Raw genomic sequence first — 20687 nt, forward strand, 5'->3', positions numbered from 1 at the left:
AAAAAAAAAAAAAAAAAGGAAGCGATGAGGGAAGCAAAAGAAATTTTGAAGAAATCTGACCTTACAAATTATTACAAGAGTTATTGCATTTCATTTCTGTATTTTGTTTAACTGCAGCTGAAAAACTGAGATGATGCAGCAGGTATTTTGCACAGATTTTATAGTGATTCTATAGAGGAACACCACTGAAGACAAACAGTAAGGTAAGGTACTTTCAATCCACAGTCAATACTTCTTAGAAACCAATTTCCCACACTAAACAACAGAAAAAAAGTGAATATTGGAAATTTTACATGTTTTAAGTTTGGGAAAAAAACAGAGATATCCAAAATATGCTACTTGGTATCTGACAAAAACCTATTTTAGAATCTGAATCTCTTGTTCCCATCTCTGGAGAAGGAGCTCCCAACACACTGATTTAAAAATGAGCTTTATCCATAAAACAGAGAACTATTTACTGGAACTGTATCTGGAATTTCACAGTGATTAAAAAAATGATTTATAAATAAATATGAAGCTTAATATCAACAACAATCTACCATTTGTGACACCCCTGCTCACAGAACTGAAATGCAGACTAGAAGTTGTCGAAACAATTCTTACACTGATACGTATCACTGATCCATTTCCCTCCACCCCGCATTCACAGCAGGGGATTCTTCTCCCTCAAATCTTCAGAGGTCTCATTCTCTACCTGCTGTCAGCCACCCCCTAATGTCTCACATAACTTAAATTCCTGGGAAAAGTAGGCCTGAAAAATATTTTCATCTTGTTTGTACCAGTAAAACATCAGCCACGGAGGTTAGTATACAGTGACACGAGGTACTATACTAAGGGCTGAGAATTCCTGTCCATCAGTTCAGGTAAATCTGAAAAGCCTGATTAAGAAGTTCCACAAGGCTAGACTTGCTTATCTGTCAAGCATTCACATCACAGATTCAAAGCTATTTTTGAGTGCAGGTATTTTCATTTAATACCTGTCATTTGGGTACCCTGAAGTTGCAGAGGCAGATATCATGGTAGATGTTACACGTTACAGCGTATTTTCTCCTGTACATGTTCCCTTTGAGGTCAAAGTACAGACATTAGGGAATACAAGGAGAGGTTTCCAAGTTTAAGGTGGGGGATACACACTCCTTTCCTATGTGTGCAAACTGCCAACAGCTGAAGCACATGCACTGTTCACACCTCCCTCGAGGGATACCTCTCAAACTTGAGGAAGGCAGAGTGTCATGGCTACAGGGGCATCCTGTTGCCTTCAATGCTGAACTTGATGGCTCGATGCACTTTGCTGAGTCGTTTCTGTTCAGCAAACCGTCTCTTGTGCTTTTCCAAGCGACTAATACCTCTCTTAATAGTCCCGGGCTAGAAACAATATCTCAATTAATGCAAGGAAGGAAAGATAACAGCAGAAAGAGCACAGTTTCATTACTTCTTCTATTCACACGTTTTACCATGTACTCTGCCTTTAGATTATATGTACACAGTAGGTGGATGAATCAAAGCAAGGCATAGGCCTCCACTGAAGCTGTTAACTCTTACCAAAACTTTGGGATGTTTCCCCTGGAATATTATGAGAAGAATATGATACAAAAAAAAAAGTATAAAAATATCAGTGACAGACTGATCAAATTACTACTTTATTTCAAAATGCTTCAAGTAAGAGGCCTTCAATCAGACTCTCAGCCTTGATATCAGAAAGAGGTTTTAATTGTTCTATAAGAGAAGCAATGATACCTGAGTGAAGGAATTTGATGGGCTTAACATAGCCCACTTGACAGCAGAACTTACAGTCCACTCAAATTAGAAACAGCACATGAAAAGAAGTGCTCTACTGTAGAGTAACAGCAGTATTAAGGCGACAAAGATTCCCAGGCTTAACCACAGATAGTGTCGGTCCACAGTGCTTACCCTGGAGGACTCCATTTCCACATTCCACTTTGGCCTGACCACGTAGTCCTTGTTGGAGGGCATTGGCACCCTTGCACGGGCACAGAATCCAGGGTCCCCAGGTCGGAGTGCCCTGAAAAAAAAAAAATGCTGCTGTCAGAAGTCTTAAACAGAAGCAAAAATAGTGTGTTCCTCTGCTGAAACAAAGTACATAGCCCTGCCTTTAAAACCACAGAACAATCGCATATTGTTAACGCCGCTAAAATACTTCTCTTTTACCCTAATCACACACACACACACACACACACAAAAAAGCTTAACAACAAAACTCAACCTACTTTTCCTCTCCTGTTAACACCTTCTCCAGGTCCCTTCGAGGAGTCTGACCACCAGAGCTGCAAGAAAAAAAATGAAATTTTGTAGGTATCCTTACACAGTGAGCAATGGTAATTTTAGAAGGCAATCAAGTGTGATAAGGGAAATAAAGGAATAGTGATTTCTGACCTGTCTTTTTTCCTTTTAAAATTTATATATATTTTTCTTGATGGAATCTCAGAGATAAAGCTTTCATATCTTTGCCTGCTATTTCTACCTGCTCAATCTCCTCCGCTGAGGCATCTGTTCCAAATCTCTCTGTTCCCTCTCTTCTCTTGTCATGCCTTTGTAATTTGAAGTAAGGCCAAAGATGGGTCGAGACCATTCATCTGTTAAAAAAAAAAAAACAACAAACCCACACACCCTGGTACTTCAGCACATCACTGGGAATAAAAAGGCTTACCTCCAAAGCATTCCAAGGACTCTTAATACCACTTCAAAGATCATAGCAAGCGTTTGTGCTTCCTCTCTACCATCAAATAAATGATTTTTGAAGATTTTTAAGATTTCAGGAAAACTCAACCTCTTGGACTGTAAGAAAGAGCTTTCGTCCATAAAGTCTCTTGCTAATGTTTGCTTTGCTGGAATTTCTCCCAGTCCTTAGAATACTAATGCCAGGAACTCCTGCATGCCACAGTGAGTGCTATTCTAGAAATACGCAGAACAGTTCCTAGAGAACAAAACAAGTTTAGAATCAGTTTGCAGTCATTCAAGATGGAACGCACTGCACGGAACTATCCTGTTTAAGAAGTAAATGTTTAGACATCTTCGTTGCCTCTAAAGCCCTTGGAAAGCACGGGAAAGTCTTCCAGCAGCACCTTCTTCCTTTGTTACATACAGATGAGGTCTGGACATCTAGTTAACAGAGAATTTGGGCAAAATAAATGCCACCCTCTGGTTTTAGAACAAGAACGAAGAAGAGTAAAGATGCATATGAAAGTAAGTATAACAGCGTTTGTTAAGAGTTTTACAAGTGAAACAGATGAGACTCCTATATTAGAGAGTAATTCTCTCTACTAAGGAAAATAACAAAAACACACAACAGAGACTGATGCAGAAATTAAGTCGCCAGTGGAATGTCACTGAAGCAATACAAAGGTTTACATACTGATTAGCTTCCCTGCCATATCCTTGTTAGGTCTCGACTCTTTGGGGTGTTTGTAAAGGTACATTACAGCTCGTCCAATCCCACTGTGTTTCAGGGTCTCTTGGCTCACACTGGGCAGCTGGAAGATAAAAGCAAATAGAAAGTAGCAAGAAATGAAATCTTAACATTAACTGTGCTAGCTGTTACTGAAACCCAAGCAGATAACGAACTTTACCAAAAGCAAAACTTTGCACAGTAAATATAACAAAAGAGATTATTTTTCATTGTACCACCACCAATTTATCTTAACAGCTTTGTTTCTTAAACACAAAACAAACCAAGTTTCCTAGAGTATTTTCTCCAAAAGCACTTTTGCTAATATTACCCAAGAATAACGCTACTGCCTTCAATGCACTCGTTTCATAATGATAAAAATCTACGTGGCAAAAGGCATCAAATAACCACCTTTGCTACAGCACTAAAGGTCTTTATACCGAGTATAACTGGCTTCCTGAGTGCACTGCACACGTTAATATGCTAAAAAAGCGGAGGAAAGAAACAGCCATCTGCCACAGCAGAAATAAAGAAAGGAAGAGAACAGGCCCAAAGAGCAAAACTCATAAAGGCATCCACCTGGCTACTGGTTGCTGATTTATTCATGTTGCTATTTAACAATGCCATGGATACAAAAAGACTTAAGTTGGCTCCATGAACTCCATGGCTCCAGAATTTATCTAGCTCACCTGGTAATACAATGACATCAACTCTAGAAAAGAACAAATAAACAAACAAGCTGATTCCAGCAGCATAAAGCTGAGTTAGTAAACAGTGCTGGAACCCAAGTTAGTTAAATGTAGCTTAAATACAGATTAAACACAACCATATACTTTGCACTATACTTGCAACAAGTAAGCAGGGCCAAATAATCAAAGTTCCAGTAGAAATTTGCAAATTCTTATGCCAAGACAAATGTGTACAGAACTTCAACCAGTGAAGCCAATCATGGTAATACAACAGAAATTTCACTTCTATTTCATTATCAAGATCATGCTACGCTTTATTTCTTCTTCAGTGCATTCATAATGTAAGTGAACGATCACAATATAAGAGCGACAGAGAGAAGGGGAAGATGAGTGACGTAGCAGTTCAGATTTATCAGGAATCTAATAATGCCACACCATCAGGTTATTTGAGGAAGCATAAGGAAGTTAACACATGTAGTTCACCTGCGACTCTCAAACTCAGATTGCAGCACAATCTGACTTCTCAGGTTTTAGAGCTTTAGAAATTTCTTTTGGTCTACTGCTAGAAGAGCTATTTGCTTTATTGTACAAACATGGGGGAAAAAATTTTAACAATTAGGGCACTACAATTCCCTAGTCAAATTTTGTTCAACTAGACAGTATTATCTACAACACAGGAAATATTCACTGAAATGATGCAACTTCTAAACCAAATACGTCTGTTCTGCTGTATTTCACTGCTACCAGTGCTAGTCCACTGGTATTCCACTCGTAGCACCAACAGTATATTTCCCTCCATATATTTCCCTAAAACACATGATTATAAAGCCACAGTGAAGTCATGAATCAAATATGGTTAAAGTCAGTTCAAACCTCTTGCAGGATCTTCAGAAGTTCTTCTCGTATCTTTAGTGCTGGAAGACTTCGGTCTGGAAGAGGAGAAAGCCACTCTTTGATAGCAGACATAACACCACTATCAATGAAAGTTTCTTTGAGGTCCTGCCTAGAAAGTTTTAAGTAAAGAAAAGTCAAAGTCATATAACATAAATCTTCAGGTATGATGTACATTAGTACATTTTAGGTTGCTTCAAGTTAAATCATCAGGTTTTAGGTTTTTGAGAGGCCACCTAGCTCCAGCACTTAACTGGAATAAAGAAAAAGGTTTTGTTATTTACTCAGTAGAGCTGTAATGCTACTCTATCAAATCTTCCTATTTCCAACAACCCCAAGACAATTAACTGGGAGGATGACACACTTACTTTTTAAGATGCATAACTACAGTTGGTAGCAAAGTTAATTTCTTTAGTGCTGGTTTCTTTTGTGTATTCAGCTGTCGATCCTCCTGCAGGGAGTTTAAGAAGCACAATTTAATCAAGAGGAAAGCAGCAATTCTCATCCTTTACAACATTTACAATAAAGATTAGCCCATTAATAGAGAAGTGCTATTTGGGGAAATTACGCTAACTTTATCCCCTGCTCCATCTTCTTACAGTCCCAAAACAAATTTTATATAAAGATCACTCCTAAAGAGGGGTCCCTAGCTTAGTCAACATTTTCCTAAAAGGTTTCACATGCAAGAGAGTTCTACTCTGAAGTTTTAGGACTATTACAATAAACTAGAGTTTTGCAGAGTCCTCCTTATTATGCAGAGTTAACACAGAAATTTTGTTAGTAAATTCTCACCTGAATAACAGTAAAAAAAAACCCTAACCAAAACATTAATAAATATGTACATTCACTACATATAAGAATATAATGGTATAACCTAGAAGTTTAGGATGAAGGTCTATGTAATTAACGTAACAGCTAATACGCATCATGTGCACAACCAAGAAGTCCCAGTTTCAGACACTACCAACACCCCAATCTCACAATGTCTGTTCAGTACCCAGGCTCACATCTCAAAAAGACCCATTACAATCAATATGTCTATGTCCTGCTACAGTGATACTTTTCCACCCACACTTAATCCACTGAAGACTCTTTCTACAATTTTTTTTTACTGCAATGAAAGAGATTCTTCTAACGCCCCTCTTCCCCCTGCCACTTTTAATACCCCAAAATGGTTTGACAGGTACATGCTAGAGAACTAGAAACACCTGCTGCCTTTGACAAGCACTAACCATTTATATACAATATTAAAAAAGAAAAGTTAGTGAAAAGAAGCCAAATCTATTAAAATCTCAGCAGATATTAAAATCGAGAGGGAAGTCCTTTTCAAGCAAAAGCTACCTGCAGCATTGGAGCACAGTTCTTCCTTTCGCCAGTATTTCAAACCTTATGGCTTCAAACATCTGACCAGGATCTTGTCAAAGACCAAGGAAGCCTCAGTTGTCTCCCAAATCACTACCTCAGTCTCCCCTTCTTCCTCAAACACATTATCCTTCTTATCTTGTTCTCGAAATACTTTTTTGATATTCATAAGCTTCCTCGTTCTAAAGTTCCCGGCACATTCCCCTAAACTGCCTGTTATGATTTATGCAATGCTATTTGTTAATTTGAATACTACTCCAACAAAACTACAGAGATAACAAGATACTTGATGAGAAACAAAACAATAAACTTTGCACAGTAACATAATAAGCATGACTCCTTGAAAAAGGCAGTCTGCCAAGGTTTATTTCTTTCCCGTAATTGTGTTGCTTTGTCATCACTTACCACAGTGTTATCATTCAAGCAGTTCAGAAAAGGTTATGTCCTAATTGTTTATTCTGGACAAACCTCAAAGTACTACATATGCAAGTAATTGTATGATGAAATTAAAACATAGTCCATTTCTCAGTGTTCAAAGATAACATTCTTATTTTATAGTATACATATTCACTCTTTTTTATAGGACGTCTGATCTCAGCTGATGTAGCTGGTTTATCAAACTTAACTGATTTTAATTTTTAAAATGAAAAGTTTTTCTGTATTTCAACTGAAGAAAATTCTTGAATTTAGATAATGGAAGCCTTCAGTAATGTACAGATTATTGCTTCTGAGTATCAAGTAGCTTTCTATATTTTAGCCGATACAAGATTTTCCCATAGAACAGAACCGCATTTTGAGGTGTCTTTGGAACCTAGAAAACTCACCTCAGCAGCTTCATTCATCTTAACAATCATCGCACTGACCACATCATCTGCGTCACTAATAAAAGTCCCACCATCACGGTTTCGTCTGCGCTTGCCACTCATACTCTTCTTTCGTTGCAGCATCATGTCAAAATCTGACATGAAGTCCATACTGAAATGAGAAAAGAGAGTTTGCGGATGGTCCAAAGAGTGTGAAGGCCATTCTGCCTTTATATAAAATACTTTTGATTCCTTTATCATAACCTTTCCGGAAATCTCCAAAAACTCTGCAAGTACTATGTCTCGATGTCCCTGTATGATAATTAGATATCCTCAGTTTACAAACTGGGAAAATAGCAAACAAAAGGCTTCAGTGGCTCAGAGGTACCCTCAAAAGCCTAAAAGATGACCTTCTAGCTTGTTGAAATAGCTAACATGATGTACACATTTGATACCCAGGGTTCAAGACGAGCAAAAGCTGTCACTGAAACTGACAAGAATTTTGCTTTCTTGTACTTGCAATACACTGCTCTTTCACTACTGGAGCAGGCAGGAAGGAAATGGGAGACAAGGTAACTGCAAGTCTTGCCACACCTTATCTTCTACATCAGCAGAGAAACACACCTGAAATTGTAATGCTCTTACACATGACCCAATGCTGAACTGCCAGAAGTAGAGAAAAACTGATTAGATGATAGTTTTACTCAGCTTTTGATGGGAAATACCCTTCTCTGGAGCAGCAGCATAGGTAGTCTGCTATTGACTGAAAAGTGACTATATTATCGAAGTGAAGAGAGGAACTAATGTCATGGTCTCTGAGAACACATACTACTGTAGAAATACAGTCCCTTGCTTTTCTAAACCAACAGGTCTGGTCAGTTTTTGGAAGACCCCTTTCACAAGAATCTTGTATTTGCCATTAACAAATGAATATACAATACACTGACTTACTGCTTCCCTCTTTTGATGTTATCATCAGAATCTGACTCATCTGCTGTCTCCTTCATGTCTGTTTCAGCTTTCTCTTCTTCCAAGTCCTCCTGGTTAAAACCCTGATAGTAAAGACAGTGCAAGTCAGCATACAGATTGAGACTGAGCATCTACTTGGATACCTGACTCCAATATTTTAAAAGCTTCCTCTAGACCCTCTTCAGTCTTCTTTCAAAGAGAAATAAGCTTTCCTATTTTCCCCTTGACTTTCATACAGATGACTCTTCCAACAGAAGAGCTGTAGGAGTTATGTAACTTAAAGGCTACCTCAGCTAGTCTGGCACAGATGTAAAGCTTCCCTGTTGATATAGTATGTCCCTGAATGTGAATTCAAACCTGAACAGGCGTTTTGAAATAGTTTCCCACAGAGATTAGCTCTGACAACAAAACTCTGCCACCCACAATAACACTTACTGTAAATTCCTCTTCTTCCTCATCACCAGATTCTCCAAATATATCTGCAATCAGGTTCCTGTGAAAGCAAGAGTATATCTATTTAAGATAGTAATAGGGAGCTGTTCATTTTCCTGGGAAATTTCTAATATGAGTATGGGGAGATCTACCTTTCATTCTCACACCTACTATTGACCTTCCTCTTCATACTACCAGTGAAGGTGGACACTCATTCTCTGGTTGGGATTCATCCGTTTTCCATTCTTTCTCACTATCTGCAACCCTGAAGGGATTCATATTCACAGAAGCACTTACTCTTGCTCATTTCCAGATTCACTGTCACTTCCAAATAGATCTTTCTCTTCTTTTTTCTTCCCAGCATTCTCTTTTCTTTCTTCTTCTTCTTCACTGTCTGACACAGCATTTTTCTTCCTTCTGTCAGATTTCTCTGAAGCAACATCACTATCTGATTCTTCAACATCAGAAAGAATTCGTACTTTTTTTGCAGCTGCCAAAAAAAAGGAGCGTTATTACTTGTCCTAGTAACAGAGATGATAACTGGTCCTCCCAAACAGCTATCCTCTCTCAAATTCAGTTTGGACAAGAGCAAAGCTGACTAGCCTTCCTACATTAAACCAGTGCCTTCTCTACAGAAGAACATGTCCATTCTAAAGTCTCTCTTATTCAGTCAGTAACTCTGTGTACGTGTGTCTGTGTATATGCATGTATCTCATCTATCCATAAAAAAAAAAAAAAAAAAAAAAAAAAAAACTTATTTCAAAATTGATTCACACCTTTAGCTTCAAAAACAGAAAAAAATGACTAGAGAAGTAACAGCTAAGTATTAAACAAATGACTGCAATAGCAATAACACTAAAACAGATGCCAATATGAAGCATAATCTCTGCAAAAAGCCTTCTTTCTTTTACTTCCATTAAATCTACTTATTACTCAAAAGTGTTAGATACCTTCACATGCAAATGAATTTAGAACAGTGTCTTTTTCAAGGTACAGTTGCAATTTAAAAGCAAATTTGCTGTGGAGTTTCATATTCATCTCAGATGCTTTATTCACACAAAAATAAGGAATTAACTGTAATGCTACTGCATGTCACACCACATTTTTATTTTTAAACACTGTATTTCCTTACGTGTTTTCTCACTGTCATCTTCACTGTCAGAAAGTACGGCTGTTTTCCTTTTCACTGTCTTCTCCTCCTCTTTTTCTTCTTCATCACTGTCTGATATTTTTCGTCTTTTAGGACCATCCTCTTCACTGTCAGAGCCCTGAAATCCTTCTCTCACAGGTTCATTATCAGAATGATGAGACTCATTCTGCACCTCCTCCTTCCTGTCCTCTCCATCACTATCATCAGACTCTATTTCTTGTTTGTGCCTAGAAACATCCTCGCTCTCCGAGTCGCTGGCCGGCTGCTTGCGGAGCTCCTCGCTCTCCGAGTCGCTGGCCGGCTGCTTCTGTGATTCCTCATTTTCAAAATCACTGCTCTGATCCCTTTGAGGTTCTCCATTTTCAGAGTCACTCACTCGATGATTTAAGGCATCCTCATTTTCAGAGTCACTTAAATGTCGATTTGCACGGTCCTCGGCATCAGAATCACTGTCTTTCCCTCCATGAGCTGCTTCATTGTCTGAATCGCTTACATTGTGATTTGGAGGCTCCTCATTATCTGAGTCACTGTCTTTTTGCCTCGAAATATCTTCATTTTCAGAGTCTGTCATATGAGGCTCTCCCACTTGCCCATCATCTTCTCCATCACTGTGTTCATTCTAGAAGAGAAAAAATAATCTCAGACAACTAAGCAAAGAAACTATAAAAGGAAACAAAAGTTGTTCCAATTTTTTGCTTGCCTCCCCCCTAATTTGATTGCTCAAGGTACTGCAGCCTGAAAACATTTCTATACAGAAATAGCTATTACAGAAGCTGCATCAAAGGACTTGCTATCAAATACTTCAGACCAAGAAAAATGTTAAAAGATCGATGGAAGATCGTCCTCTTTGTTGTCAGTCATATTTTGGACAAGGTAACAGAATGAAAAAAACTCTCAATTTAATACTGCTAAGAAAGGTCTGATTCTCCAAGAGTGAACATTTAGTACTTTTTTAAATAAGTCAGGCTTTCAAGAAGGTTTAGTCTGACTCCCCAGAAACAGGGCAAATAATAAACCTCCCATAGTGGTCTTTTTTTCTAAGTTTTCTAAGATTTTTTTGGTATGAAGTACATTTTACTCAAACTACACACACATGACATTCCAATGGAGCTCAAGTGCCTTTTCCCTCTTTGTCAACAAAGCTTTAAAACACATCAAGACTGAAAGCCTATGAATTAACAATAAAATTCTGAGAGGTGAGAGTGCATTTCAAAGAACAGACTAAATGCCCTTCTCCTTTAAATTGATACCTTCTATACCTATCCAGACATCTGAGATTCTATACATGAACATGCTGATCTTCTCAAAACTCTAGAAGTAAAAAATAATCCTTTATTTTTTTTTAACACTGCAAAAATACTGAGCCATAGATTCCATTTTTGTAAAAATCTTTTGCAAGCCAAACCCGTTAACAACATTACTGAAAACAGAACATAAAGTCTGACTTTTATCTTTCCTAAAAAATCTAATTTTCTACTTGAAAAAATTTGTCAATACTGCATTTACCTGAAAAAAAAGACATTAGGCTATCTAAAATTTAATTTCATTAACTCAGCATACCTAAACAAGTCACTGTCACAACAATCCTGATTTCAACCAAGGAGAACAATACTGCAATGGAAATTTATTTTCTACAACTTCAGCTTCTCCATTTTTCAGCTAGAGTGAGCCCTTGACTCAGGGCTGATTTTGTCTTTACCTTCTCAGCTGTAGACTCTTTCCACTAACATCTTTGCAGATTGAGTACTTACTGTCCTCGGAGATACTTTAAGACTTATGTGTCTTTGAGCTTCCAAATCTTTTCTCAGGTAAATTAAATCTCTAACAAGAGGACAGGCTTCCTATCTCTTTTATTTCCTATATTCATTCTGCTCCCACATTCAAAATCATACACAATAGTTCAGGTGCATCTATGCTAAACCTGAACCAAACATTACAATTAATCTTTATAATAGATGAATAAGAAAGAATTTTAAATAAAACTGGAATTACTTAAGACCTATGCTCTCCAGAATTATATGAAGTGGTAAATAACATTATCTTTAAGGTTTTGGATCTGATGCAATGCATTTATCCCCTTAGTTAACAATCTGTAAAATTATTAACTGGTAAATGACTGCAGAATTACTGACAGAAAGATATTACACCACAGAAAGATATTACACCAGGATTATATAATATTAAAACATGCACTTCAAATATAGCTCTACTATTTCCAGGTTACTTAATGCTAGCTAAAAACAGCAGGTTCAATAATCTAAGTTAATACCTCTCTTTCTATTGTTTGTTCCTGTCCTTACAGCAATACAGGCCTTCCCAATAATGTTGATGGTATAATATTCATTATTTTTTATTTGTCATCTCTATAGAAAAAAATCATGGTTCAGTCTGAATCTAAATTCAGACTTTTGAAGAATTAGATATGAAGGTTAAGAACTCGGAGAACTACAGTTTCACAACTGATGTCTAAGACCTTATGCCCAACTACTCTTGGTTCGTTATAGTTTTTATCAGAATCTTAATTTGGTTGCCCTCTCCTGCACCGTATCACCCACTAACAAACTAAGAATGCATGTTTGTACTTTCTCTCACTGCATTACTTAAGATGGAAGAAAGTAGCAGCTCAAAACAGAACAGAAACAGTAATTCTGACAGTAGTCAGAATTCTGATCAGGATCATTGAGAAGTACTATAATGCAGAGGTCTGCACCGTAGTTGAAGCTTATTACAATAGAAATTCTTTAATCCTCATTCTCTTACTCCCTCATTTAAAGTTTGAATTTTTTGTCTGTTTGTTCTCACTTGATTTCAGATGGCAAAAGCTAAATGGGTACTAGTAATTAGGTCAGTAGTAATAAGGAACTTTGATAATCAAAAGAAAGAAAATGATACATACATTTCTGTTTAAACTATTAGGCTCATCACCTTGCAGACTGCTAGTCCAGAAAGTCTTTCGTGAACACGTAATCAGAATTAAAAAGCAACTTGATTCCATAATGATTCTTAACCAGTCAGTATTTCTAAGGTCAAAAGTGTGGCTGTAGGTTATATAACCACCTCTTCAGAATATAGTACTAAACTACAAAGAACTTCTATGTAAAATACTTGGTAAGAAGTCTTTACAATTATACAGCAGCACAGAACATCTCAAATCTCTAATCTGTTACTGCAAACAGACAACTGCTCTTTAGAAGGAAGAGTTCTGGGGAAGGGGAGCAGAAATACATCCTAATAAGCTTTCTCTGTGTTCATACAGTACTCTGCAAAACAGAATCCCAGTGATGACTACAGCATCAGAACCTTACTCTAATATAATCACCTACAGAAGAACTGCTTAAAGAAAACACAGGAAGAAGCACGTATAGGTGTCCCTATCAAGAGTGGGCAGGCAGGTACCCATCTATTCTACTACTGGATCAAGAAAGCACAAGCCAGCGCTAATCCAAAAAACACATACTAGCCAAGTCAGTAAGTCCCATATAGAGATGACAGACAACTAGCTTGGACTCAGTACCACGTTAATGTAATCAGGCATCTTCTAAATCAGAGCTTGGGCACAGCCGACTTGTTCAAAGCCTAGGTAGAACAGATATGCCCTATCCTCAAGCATCAGTGAAAAGATATTCTGAATACAAATAATGAATCTGTGGATGTTTTGGAATATACTTTATACATAAAGCAGATGCAAATTTACAGTAAGATGACTAAACTCAGTGGGATAGCCTCCCCCACAACCTTTTTTACTAGTTCATCTCTAAAAAGATGCATTCAAAGAAATCATATACGTAATTTTGTAGTTTTTCTATTTTTTTCTTTTCTAAATACTTAAAGAAAAGAAAAGCTCACACATCCTCACAAACAAGTAGGTCTCAGGTAATTGCTACTGCATTTTTCTCTAATTCCTTTGCTTTCTTTTCTTCCTCCTCTTTATCTATAAACTTTTAAATTCAGATGTCCTTGATTTTTTTTAACTGACAGAATTCTGTAACATGAAGCTTTAGTACAGTATAAAATAAGGAATACATCAAAATCAGATTTACAGTGTTATCCCTCCACATAAAATTTCAGTTAGCAAATAGTTTATTGGATCAACATGCAACCACTTTTAAGATGTGACACACTGATAATTTAAGAAGTTCGACCAAACTGACCCATCCACTACAAGTTCATGAATGACAATTGTTAAACTAAGGCATACATTAGTCATTAAAGGCAGATCAGCAAGTTACACTCTTTTCAAAAATCTAAAATATTTGTCTGTTTGTTAACAGTTGCAGTCAAACCGTAGCTAAATTCATGAAGATAGCTGGGACTCAGTACCACCGTAAGAATCTAAGTCATTAAAGATTCCATATGAGCCTGACCTGAACAAACACTGTAAACATGATTTAATATTCATTACTGTACTAAAACTATGTGTTATCTAATTCTATTTTCTAAAACAGAATTGGTAAGGACATCAAGGAGAACATTTATAGATAAAGTGGGGCTGGGGGAAGGAAAGCCAGAAAAGAATTGTGGAAAAGAAAAACCCACATACCTGAGACCTACATAAGTAATTCCTCAGGATCCCCCTTTTCTTTAAAGTTAAGAACCTGAAAAAAAAGTTTGAAAATTTAAAATTTCAGTTCTTTATATCTGAGTTCTAAATTAGAGATGAAATAGTAATTAAATAGACTTAACTGATTAGGCTGTCTCAAAGGTTTTATTACATTTGAATGTCATTCCTCCCACATATTCCTAAAGATGAAGGAAATAAGAGGATGAGAGGTATTTTAGGGTAAATAATATGATAAATCCCTGAAAGCTACACCTTTCAGAGACAGTGGCTGCACATTATCGTTTGAATTGAATTTTGAATTTGATGTAGGAAAGACATCACTAAAAACTTCGTAGTAAAAGAAAATACTAAAAAAAAAGAAATCAATTGTTTATGATTTGAACTGAATCAAATCAAGCATTAAAGTTTGAACGTATACATCAACAATCAAGCACAGAAGTTATTTTTGTCTGGGTTTTTTCATTGCTTAGAGTTTTTCTCTCTTTTTTTTTTTAATTGGACTTTCCAAAGTATTTTATCCACAGAGAAAGATTTAACAGCCATCACAGAACAAAGCCTTTAAAATACTGCTGGTACATGAAGAGGATTAGTCAAGGATGATGATAGCTCCTAATGATATGTTTCGGTTATTTAAATTTGAAAAAGTCAAAGTTTGAAAAATATAAATAAAAGTCAACCATTTTTCTTTATGTCAGATATCCAATTACTGTATCACAGTAGATAAAATTAAAATCTCACAGGAAAATAGAGGAGTAAAATCAACTGACCAGCTTTTGATTCACTACAGAAAAACCTCATTTAAATCAAAGTGGCAACACAACTCTGTGCTGTCATCAGCAATTCTTTAGATGAAAGCAGGAGTTAAGAAAGCACTAAATCCTTATCAAGACACTGTTATTTCTCTCACATGAAAAACATTTTTTTCCTCTGCCAAAGCATTTTTTGACTGTCACAATACAAGACAGTGCCTAACATCAAACCAGTTTCTTCTGTTCTAAGTATCAACACCTTTCCCACTCCCTAAAACACCCTTCCAAACTCTGTTTTACACTCAAATTCAAATAAACTGGAAGAACCTTCATTTTATACTTATGCAAAATCTTCACTTGTTTTCTAACTCTGATAAAAACATGAACTCCAATAAAGCAAAAGAAGTGGGGGAGAGGAGGGCTTGCAAGTTATATCATAGGAGAGTGAACCAGTAAGCCTTCTGAAGCATTTCAGTCTGTTACAGTACATCACATTACACATTTTAGGCATTTTTTAACAGTACATAGCTACTGAAAACACAGTCAGAATCAATCCTGAACTTTACATAAAATGCAACAGAATTTGCAGAACAGAATGAGGTAGGCTTAATTGCAATTTTGATGACTATCAAGAGGTTTACCAAGATATAATTTTACTAGGAGAAGACAGAATTTCATAAGCCAAAATTATCCCTTTCTGGTAAGGTCCTAACAAGAAATTTTCAGTGAGAAAGTTTGTTTGGCAGAGATCACAGGGTGCAGAATGGGAAAAGAGGATTTCTATCTCAAATCACAAAAAATCCCTGGAAATTAAGATTAGCCCAGGAGGCGTCCTAGAAATTCACAAGAAACTTTCACCTCTGTTAGAGCCCTCTTTCCATACACAAAACTCAAGCCACAATTTGAGCAACTCTCTTCCACATACAGCTCTGGATCAAAGCAACTTCACCCCTTCCACAGTGTAGGGTCCTCAGAACAAAAAGCCCTTCAGAGGAAAAGAGAGGTGCTACACAGAAATCTTAATCTCTTTTCCACATAGAGACCTACCCCTTTGTGAAAGGCAAGCAGAAGAGCACTGCACAAAATAGGCTTTAGAGGCAGTTCTCTCAGAAGATAAGAGAGTATTTACTCTTTAGCAAGAAAAAGTATGCCTCCGTAACACGTGGTTTTACATTAATATGCAGAATTTTAAGACAAAACTCAAGATTTCTCAAACTTTTTATTAGGATTTCAGATCTAAAAAGTTTACTAGCAACACCAAGAAAAATATTCTTGCAACAGAGCACCATAATATTAATCTTCTTTATAACAGTAAACACCATTATGATAATTAAGGGGAAAAAGAACTACACTACTTATTCAGCAATGAATTTCTTGTCAGTGTTCCTTCTGAAAGTAAAGTTTGCCTGACAGGACCCTTAATAACAACTCAACGACCACAGTAAGCCTCATTTAAGAGAATATCAAAACCAACAAAGAACTTGTTTATGTAAAAAAGGCTTTTATCAGATTAAAAACAAAGTTTCAATGTACCTCTGACTGATGCCCTACACTTCCATTCTCAGATCCAGAATGCTGCTCATTTACTTCATCTTCAGCATCAGATCCCGAATCTCGCTCATCTTGCACTGGAGTAGCTCCACCATCATCTATTCCAAAGGAAGAAAAGGAAACAGTAAAACGCAATAACATCTCCCACTATTTAATAAAACATTGACAGTTATGATGATCAGGAAGCCAGGAAGTGCTACACGGAGATTCCAGCTCCAGCACTGAACTAGTAGAGAGACGGTATCTACTGGTTTAGAACATGCACAAACCCACCACAGGTGCTCCACAAAAAGGACCACAGAAACTACTTCTGGCATGTATGCGAGCACTGATAGACACATTTATCAAAATACCGAGTAAACGACGTTATGAGAAATGCCGTTCCGATGCAGCCAGGCTGAAGCGGACCTGTCCGGCCCGCCAGTGTCACCCCAGGCCACCCGGGCTGGCTGCAGGGCCCCGCCGCACAGCCGCCTCCCTCACAGGCCCCAGCGCCCCGGCTGGCCGGCCGGCCACGGAGGGACGCTCCCGCGCCGCTACCTGACTGGTCCCCGCCGTAGTACTCGCTCTCCATGGCGGGCCCGGCCCCGCCTCCCCACCAGGCCCTCGCGGCTGGCGGCGGGGCAAAGCCCCACAGCAGAGCTCGCCGCTAAGGTTCCGCCACCTCCGGACACCGCCGCCACCGCCAGACCCGAACAGGCCCAAAATGGCGCCTCCCCTCCGAACGGCCGGCGGCCGCCTGTGCACATGCGCCAAGCGCACCCGCCCCTTCCCCGCGCGCCGAGAGGCCGGCGGGAGGGGGAAGGAAGCGATCTTCTCGCGGGAGCCAAGCCTCGCGCGGCTTCGGGCGGCCGCCGCGGGGGGCGTCGCGGGCCGGGCCGGGCGGGGCGGGGCGGGGCGGGGCGGGGCGGCGGCCGTTGGGCGGTGGCCGTTGGGCGGCGGCGCGTGCGGCCCGGGTCACCCTGTACAGCGTCATACGGCAGAGCTAAAGCCGAGGACGGATAAAGGCACAGCTGGCTCCTTCCCAAGCCCTCCGTATCATTCCTGCTCCAAATCATCACAGGGTTAGAGGGCAGTGAAAACAGCACTTGGGGCTCAAAGCACTTCATTTGTTTTTCTTTATGTTGTTTTTTTTTCTCACTTTAGAAAATACTTTAGTTTTAGTTTGATGACTAAAGTGCTGGGGAAATCAAAGAAGCCTGTGAGAAAAAAAGACTGTCGAGAGAGGGGATGAATGACTGTATGGCAATGTAAAATGGTTATTTTAACAAAGATGACACCTTGGGAGAACAGTGGGAAATCTGAGAGACTAAACCCCCAAAAGAACAGATCAGTATTTAAACACACTGTTCAGAGCTATACTGTAGTTATCCAACTTTGCCCTTTAGCCAGTCCAAGGCTGGCTAGTAGCTGCTAAAAATTCTTCTAATACTGATGAAGGATGAGAAATCAAAAAAATGTATTCGCTGGAAAAATAAACAGTTTACCATTTAAATAATAGAATTTCTGTGCTCACTTTCTGTGCAAATTAATGCAAGTTAATGCAAATTAACTTTAGAGCAAGCTAGAAGGGCAAAATGCAAGCGCAGAAGCCGGCCTGCCTGCAGGCCTGGGAGCCCGGACGGGTTCTGGCCACCACAGTGCGGCTGGCCCAGGAGGGAGCCCAACGCCGCCATGGAGCTGGCAGCTAGCTGGCTCCATGAACGACGGCCTCATCTGCCCTGTTCAAAGCTGCAGCTCAAATTAGTCTGCGTGTAGGTTGTTCCTCCTGATTTAGCCTTCAAAATTAATTGAAAGTTAGCCTTGAAACCCTTTAATTGCTCACTTCCAGAGTAAACAAACGGGCAGAAAGGTCCCTATCCTTCTCAGGAATTGCTGTGTTCTGATTTAGTAACCTCTATCCTCCGAACAGTTGCATTATTCAATTATATGGCTCGCCTACGATACGTCATTACAGGATTACAAGGGATGACTTCTGTTACTGACAAGTTACTATAAAATGGATAGCCTAATGAGCACATACTGCGCTGCTTTCCTGCCTCTTTTCTTGTCCTGTGACAAACAAAATATCTTTGTTATCTGAGTGGGTACACATTAACATGTGAAAAGTAGAAAACATCTGTTGAAGCAGTCTCATTTAGGGTATTTCTAACAGAATTTTTATATTGCTACATGTTCCACTCTAACCGAGGGACATCAAAATGTGATAGGTTGAGAACTGTGGCCAAAGTGAGTCATCAGTTCTTCTGTGCTAGAGGCATTTTGGAATGGATGGCAGAGGGTGAAGCCGTTATTAACACTTCCACTCCAGCAGCACACACAGCTAGGATGTGTGGTGTTCATTGTACCTGGTACCATATAAACACAGGTTAACCTGGTGACTTGGGTCATTACTCAAAGTGTTAGACTCTCAGGAAATTTCACTCAGGAGAAGTTAGTAGTGGAGTCAGGTGTTTCTATGAGACTGCAGAGAATTGCAGCTGCTTAGCAAAAATGTAGAAATTCCTTTTTCTTCTGAAAGCAACATACATAAAATGTAAAGAGAATGTGTCTTTGTTCACAGCTCTGTAGCTCTTTTCCAGAAAACACATAGCTGAAAAGGTCCCTTAGCTTTTTCAGAACTGCCTTCTTAATGGTATCAGGTCTCCTTTTCTCCTGCTTCTTCCCTGCTCATGTCTTACTTTAACCGCTTTTAGCAATCCTTTTTTTGTACCGTGTGCTTTCACCTGGATCTTTCCTGCGGTAGGAGGCTCACATTGTTTTAGTTACCTGTCTTCAGTTATCTGTCTTTCCATAAAGAGATTGAGTGGCTTCTTACAACAGACTAAATTGAAGATACTATGACAACCTTAATGCAGCCCATAACAACATAAATGAAGGTCTCTGACCACAAAGCACTAAGCTAGAAAAGAGCAAGCTGGGAGTAATGTAATAGAAAATAATGGATAAGGGGAAGCATACACAGAAACAAGAAAAAGAGGGATTGAATACGTACCAAAATACCTCTAAATTGTACCAAGGTTCCTGGAAAATATGGAAGTCTCTTATGGACTAGAACTAGGATCCAAGCACTGTCAGAGTATGATGGTAACCCTCCTTGGAAATTGTTTTTGAATATGTACTATGTTCTACAATGATCTGAAGCCTTCACCTTCAATTCCTGCTTCACTGAGGCTGCAGAGATCAGGGGGAAATAGAGAATATAGACATTCTCTGAAAGTAGAAGGAGAGATAGAAGTTATCAATTCCCCATCCTTCTGAAAGGAAACGTCCTGACATGGAGCCTGGGGCTGTGACGGCCTGCTAGCAGCACACAGGAGAAGGCACACCCCATGCCCTTCCTAAGCAACCTCCTCTCGGCAGTACTGAGTAACGGAGCATCACCTGAGGGCTATCCTGTGGGTAACACATGCATGTGTGCACTAGTGGGCCTGCTTGCGTGCACATGCGTGTGTGATCCTTGAGAGTCAGAACTGGGCGCTTATTGGCCTGCCATACACTCTGCTAATACCCGCTTGGCTGTGTCCCAGGAGGAAGGATGGAGTGACACTCTGGCCTCCGGCCGTAATGGGATTGCACAGCAGGGAGAATGACCTGGCTGCCTGCAGGCACAGTAAGCAGCACCTGTTGTGCGTGTGTGGAGGTGTGGGATGACACAGATCCCCGAGCCCTGCCAGTCTGCCTCTCTGTGCAACATCGTGAACGGGCTGGAGTGAAATGAGCCTTTCCCTGAGGGACGCAAAGCTCCAGACCACCAGAGGATGCAGCTGAAAATCCTCTACTGGTATGTACTTATTCAGTTTGCTTTGTTCCTTGTAGTAGCCTTTCCACGATGACAGACATCAGTGACTTAGCGTGACAAATCTGCTTAGGGGAAGGGAGGAGCTCAATAGGAAGTTATTGTAGGCAGGAGGGCTTCTGAATGAACTGTTTAAAGTGCCACTTGTTACATCTAATCCACCTCCCTTCAGAAACCTCAGAAAAAGGACTGGTTTAACATAAATGTATGCATGGCAGCCAGGACTCAGTGATGCGGAAATGACAAGGCCGCTTTGAATTATCTAGAGAGGAAATGTGAGAGGTAGTGCCATGTGCTAATTAAACCCTTTGATCCTGACATCAAT

The 20687-nt window shown here is 39.2% G+C and overlaps 1 protein-coding gene across 3 annotated transcripts in view; it reads right to left on the minus strand.

Moving 5' to 3' along the window:
* The window catches only part of IWS1 (interacts with SUPT6H, CTD assembly factor 1), an 18274-nt gene extending 950 nt beyond the window's left edge, over positions 1–17324 (minus strand). The window contains exons 1-14 of one of the 3 annotated variants that reach the window (XM_085307932.1): positions 17104–17319; positions 16546–16661; positions 9685–10321; positions 8850–9042; positions 8556–8613; positions 8103–8203; positions 7173–7323; positions 5355–5437; positions 4969–5098; positions 3374–3491; positions 2483–2594; positions 2229–2285; positions 1912–2023; positions 1205–1365 (exon numbers count right to left, since the gene is read on the minus strand). In XM_085307932.1, the coding sequence (XP_085164058.1) occupies positions 1237–1365; positions 1912–2023; positions 2229–2285; positions 2483–2594; positions 3374–3491; positions 4969–5098; positions 5355–5437; positions 7173–7323; positions 8103–8203; positions 8556–8613; positions 8850–9042; positions 9685–10321; positions 16546–16661; positions 17104–17137 (2031 nt within the window). In that variant the 5' untranslated portion in view covers positions 17138–17319 and the 3' untranslated portion in view covers positions 1205–1236. The other 2 variants (XM_085307931.1, XM_085307933.1) reach the window with 2 other exon arrangements.
* Positions 17325–20687: the final 3363 nt, after the last annotated feature.

This window comes from Rhea americana, unplaced genomic scaffold (assembly GCF_003343005.1).
Source record: "Rhea americana isolate MKP2758 unplaced genomic scaffold, rheAme1 scaffold_269, whole genome shotgun sequence".
In the NCBI taxonomy this organism is placed as follows: Eukaryota; Metazoa; Chordata; class Aves; order Rheiformes; family Rheidae; genus Rhea; species Rhea americana.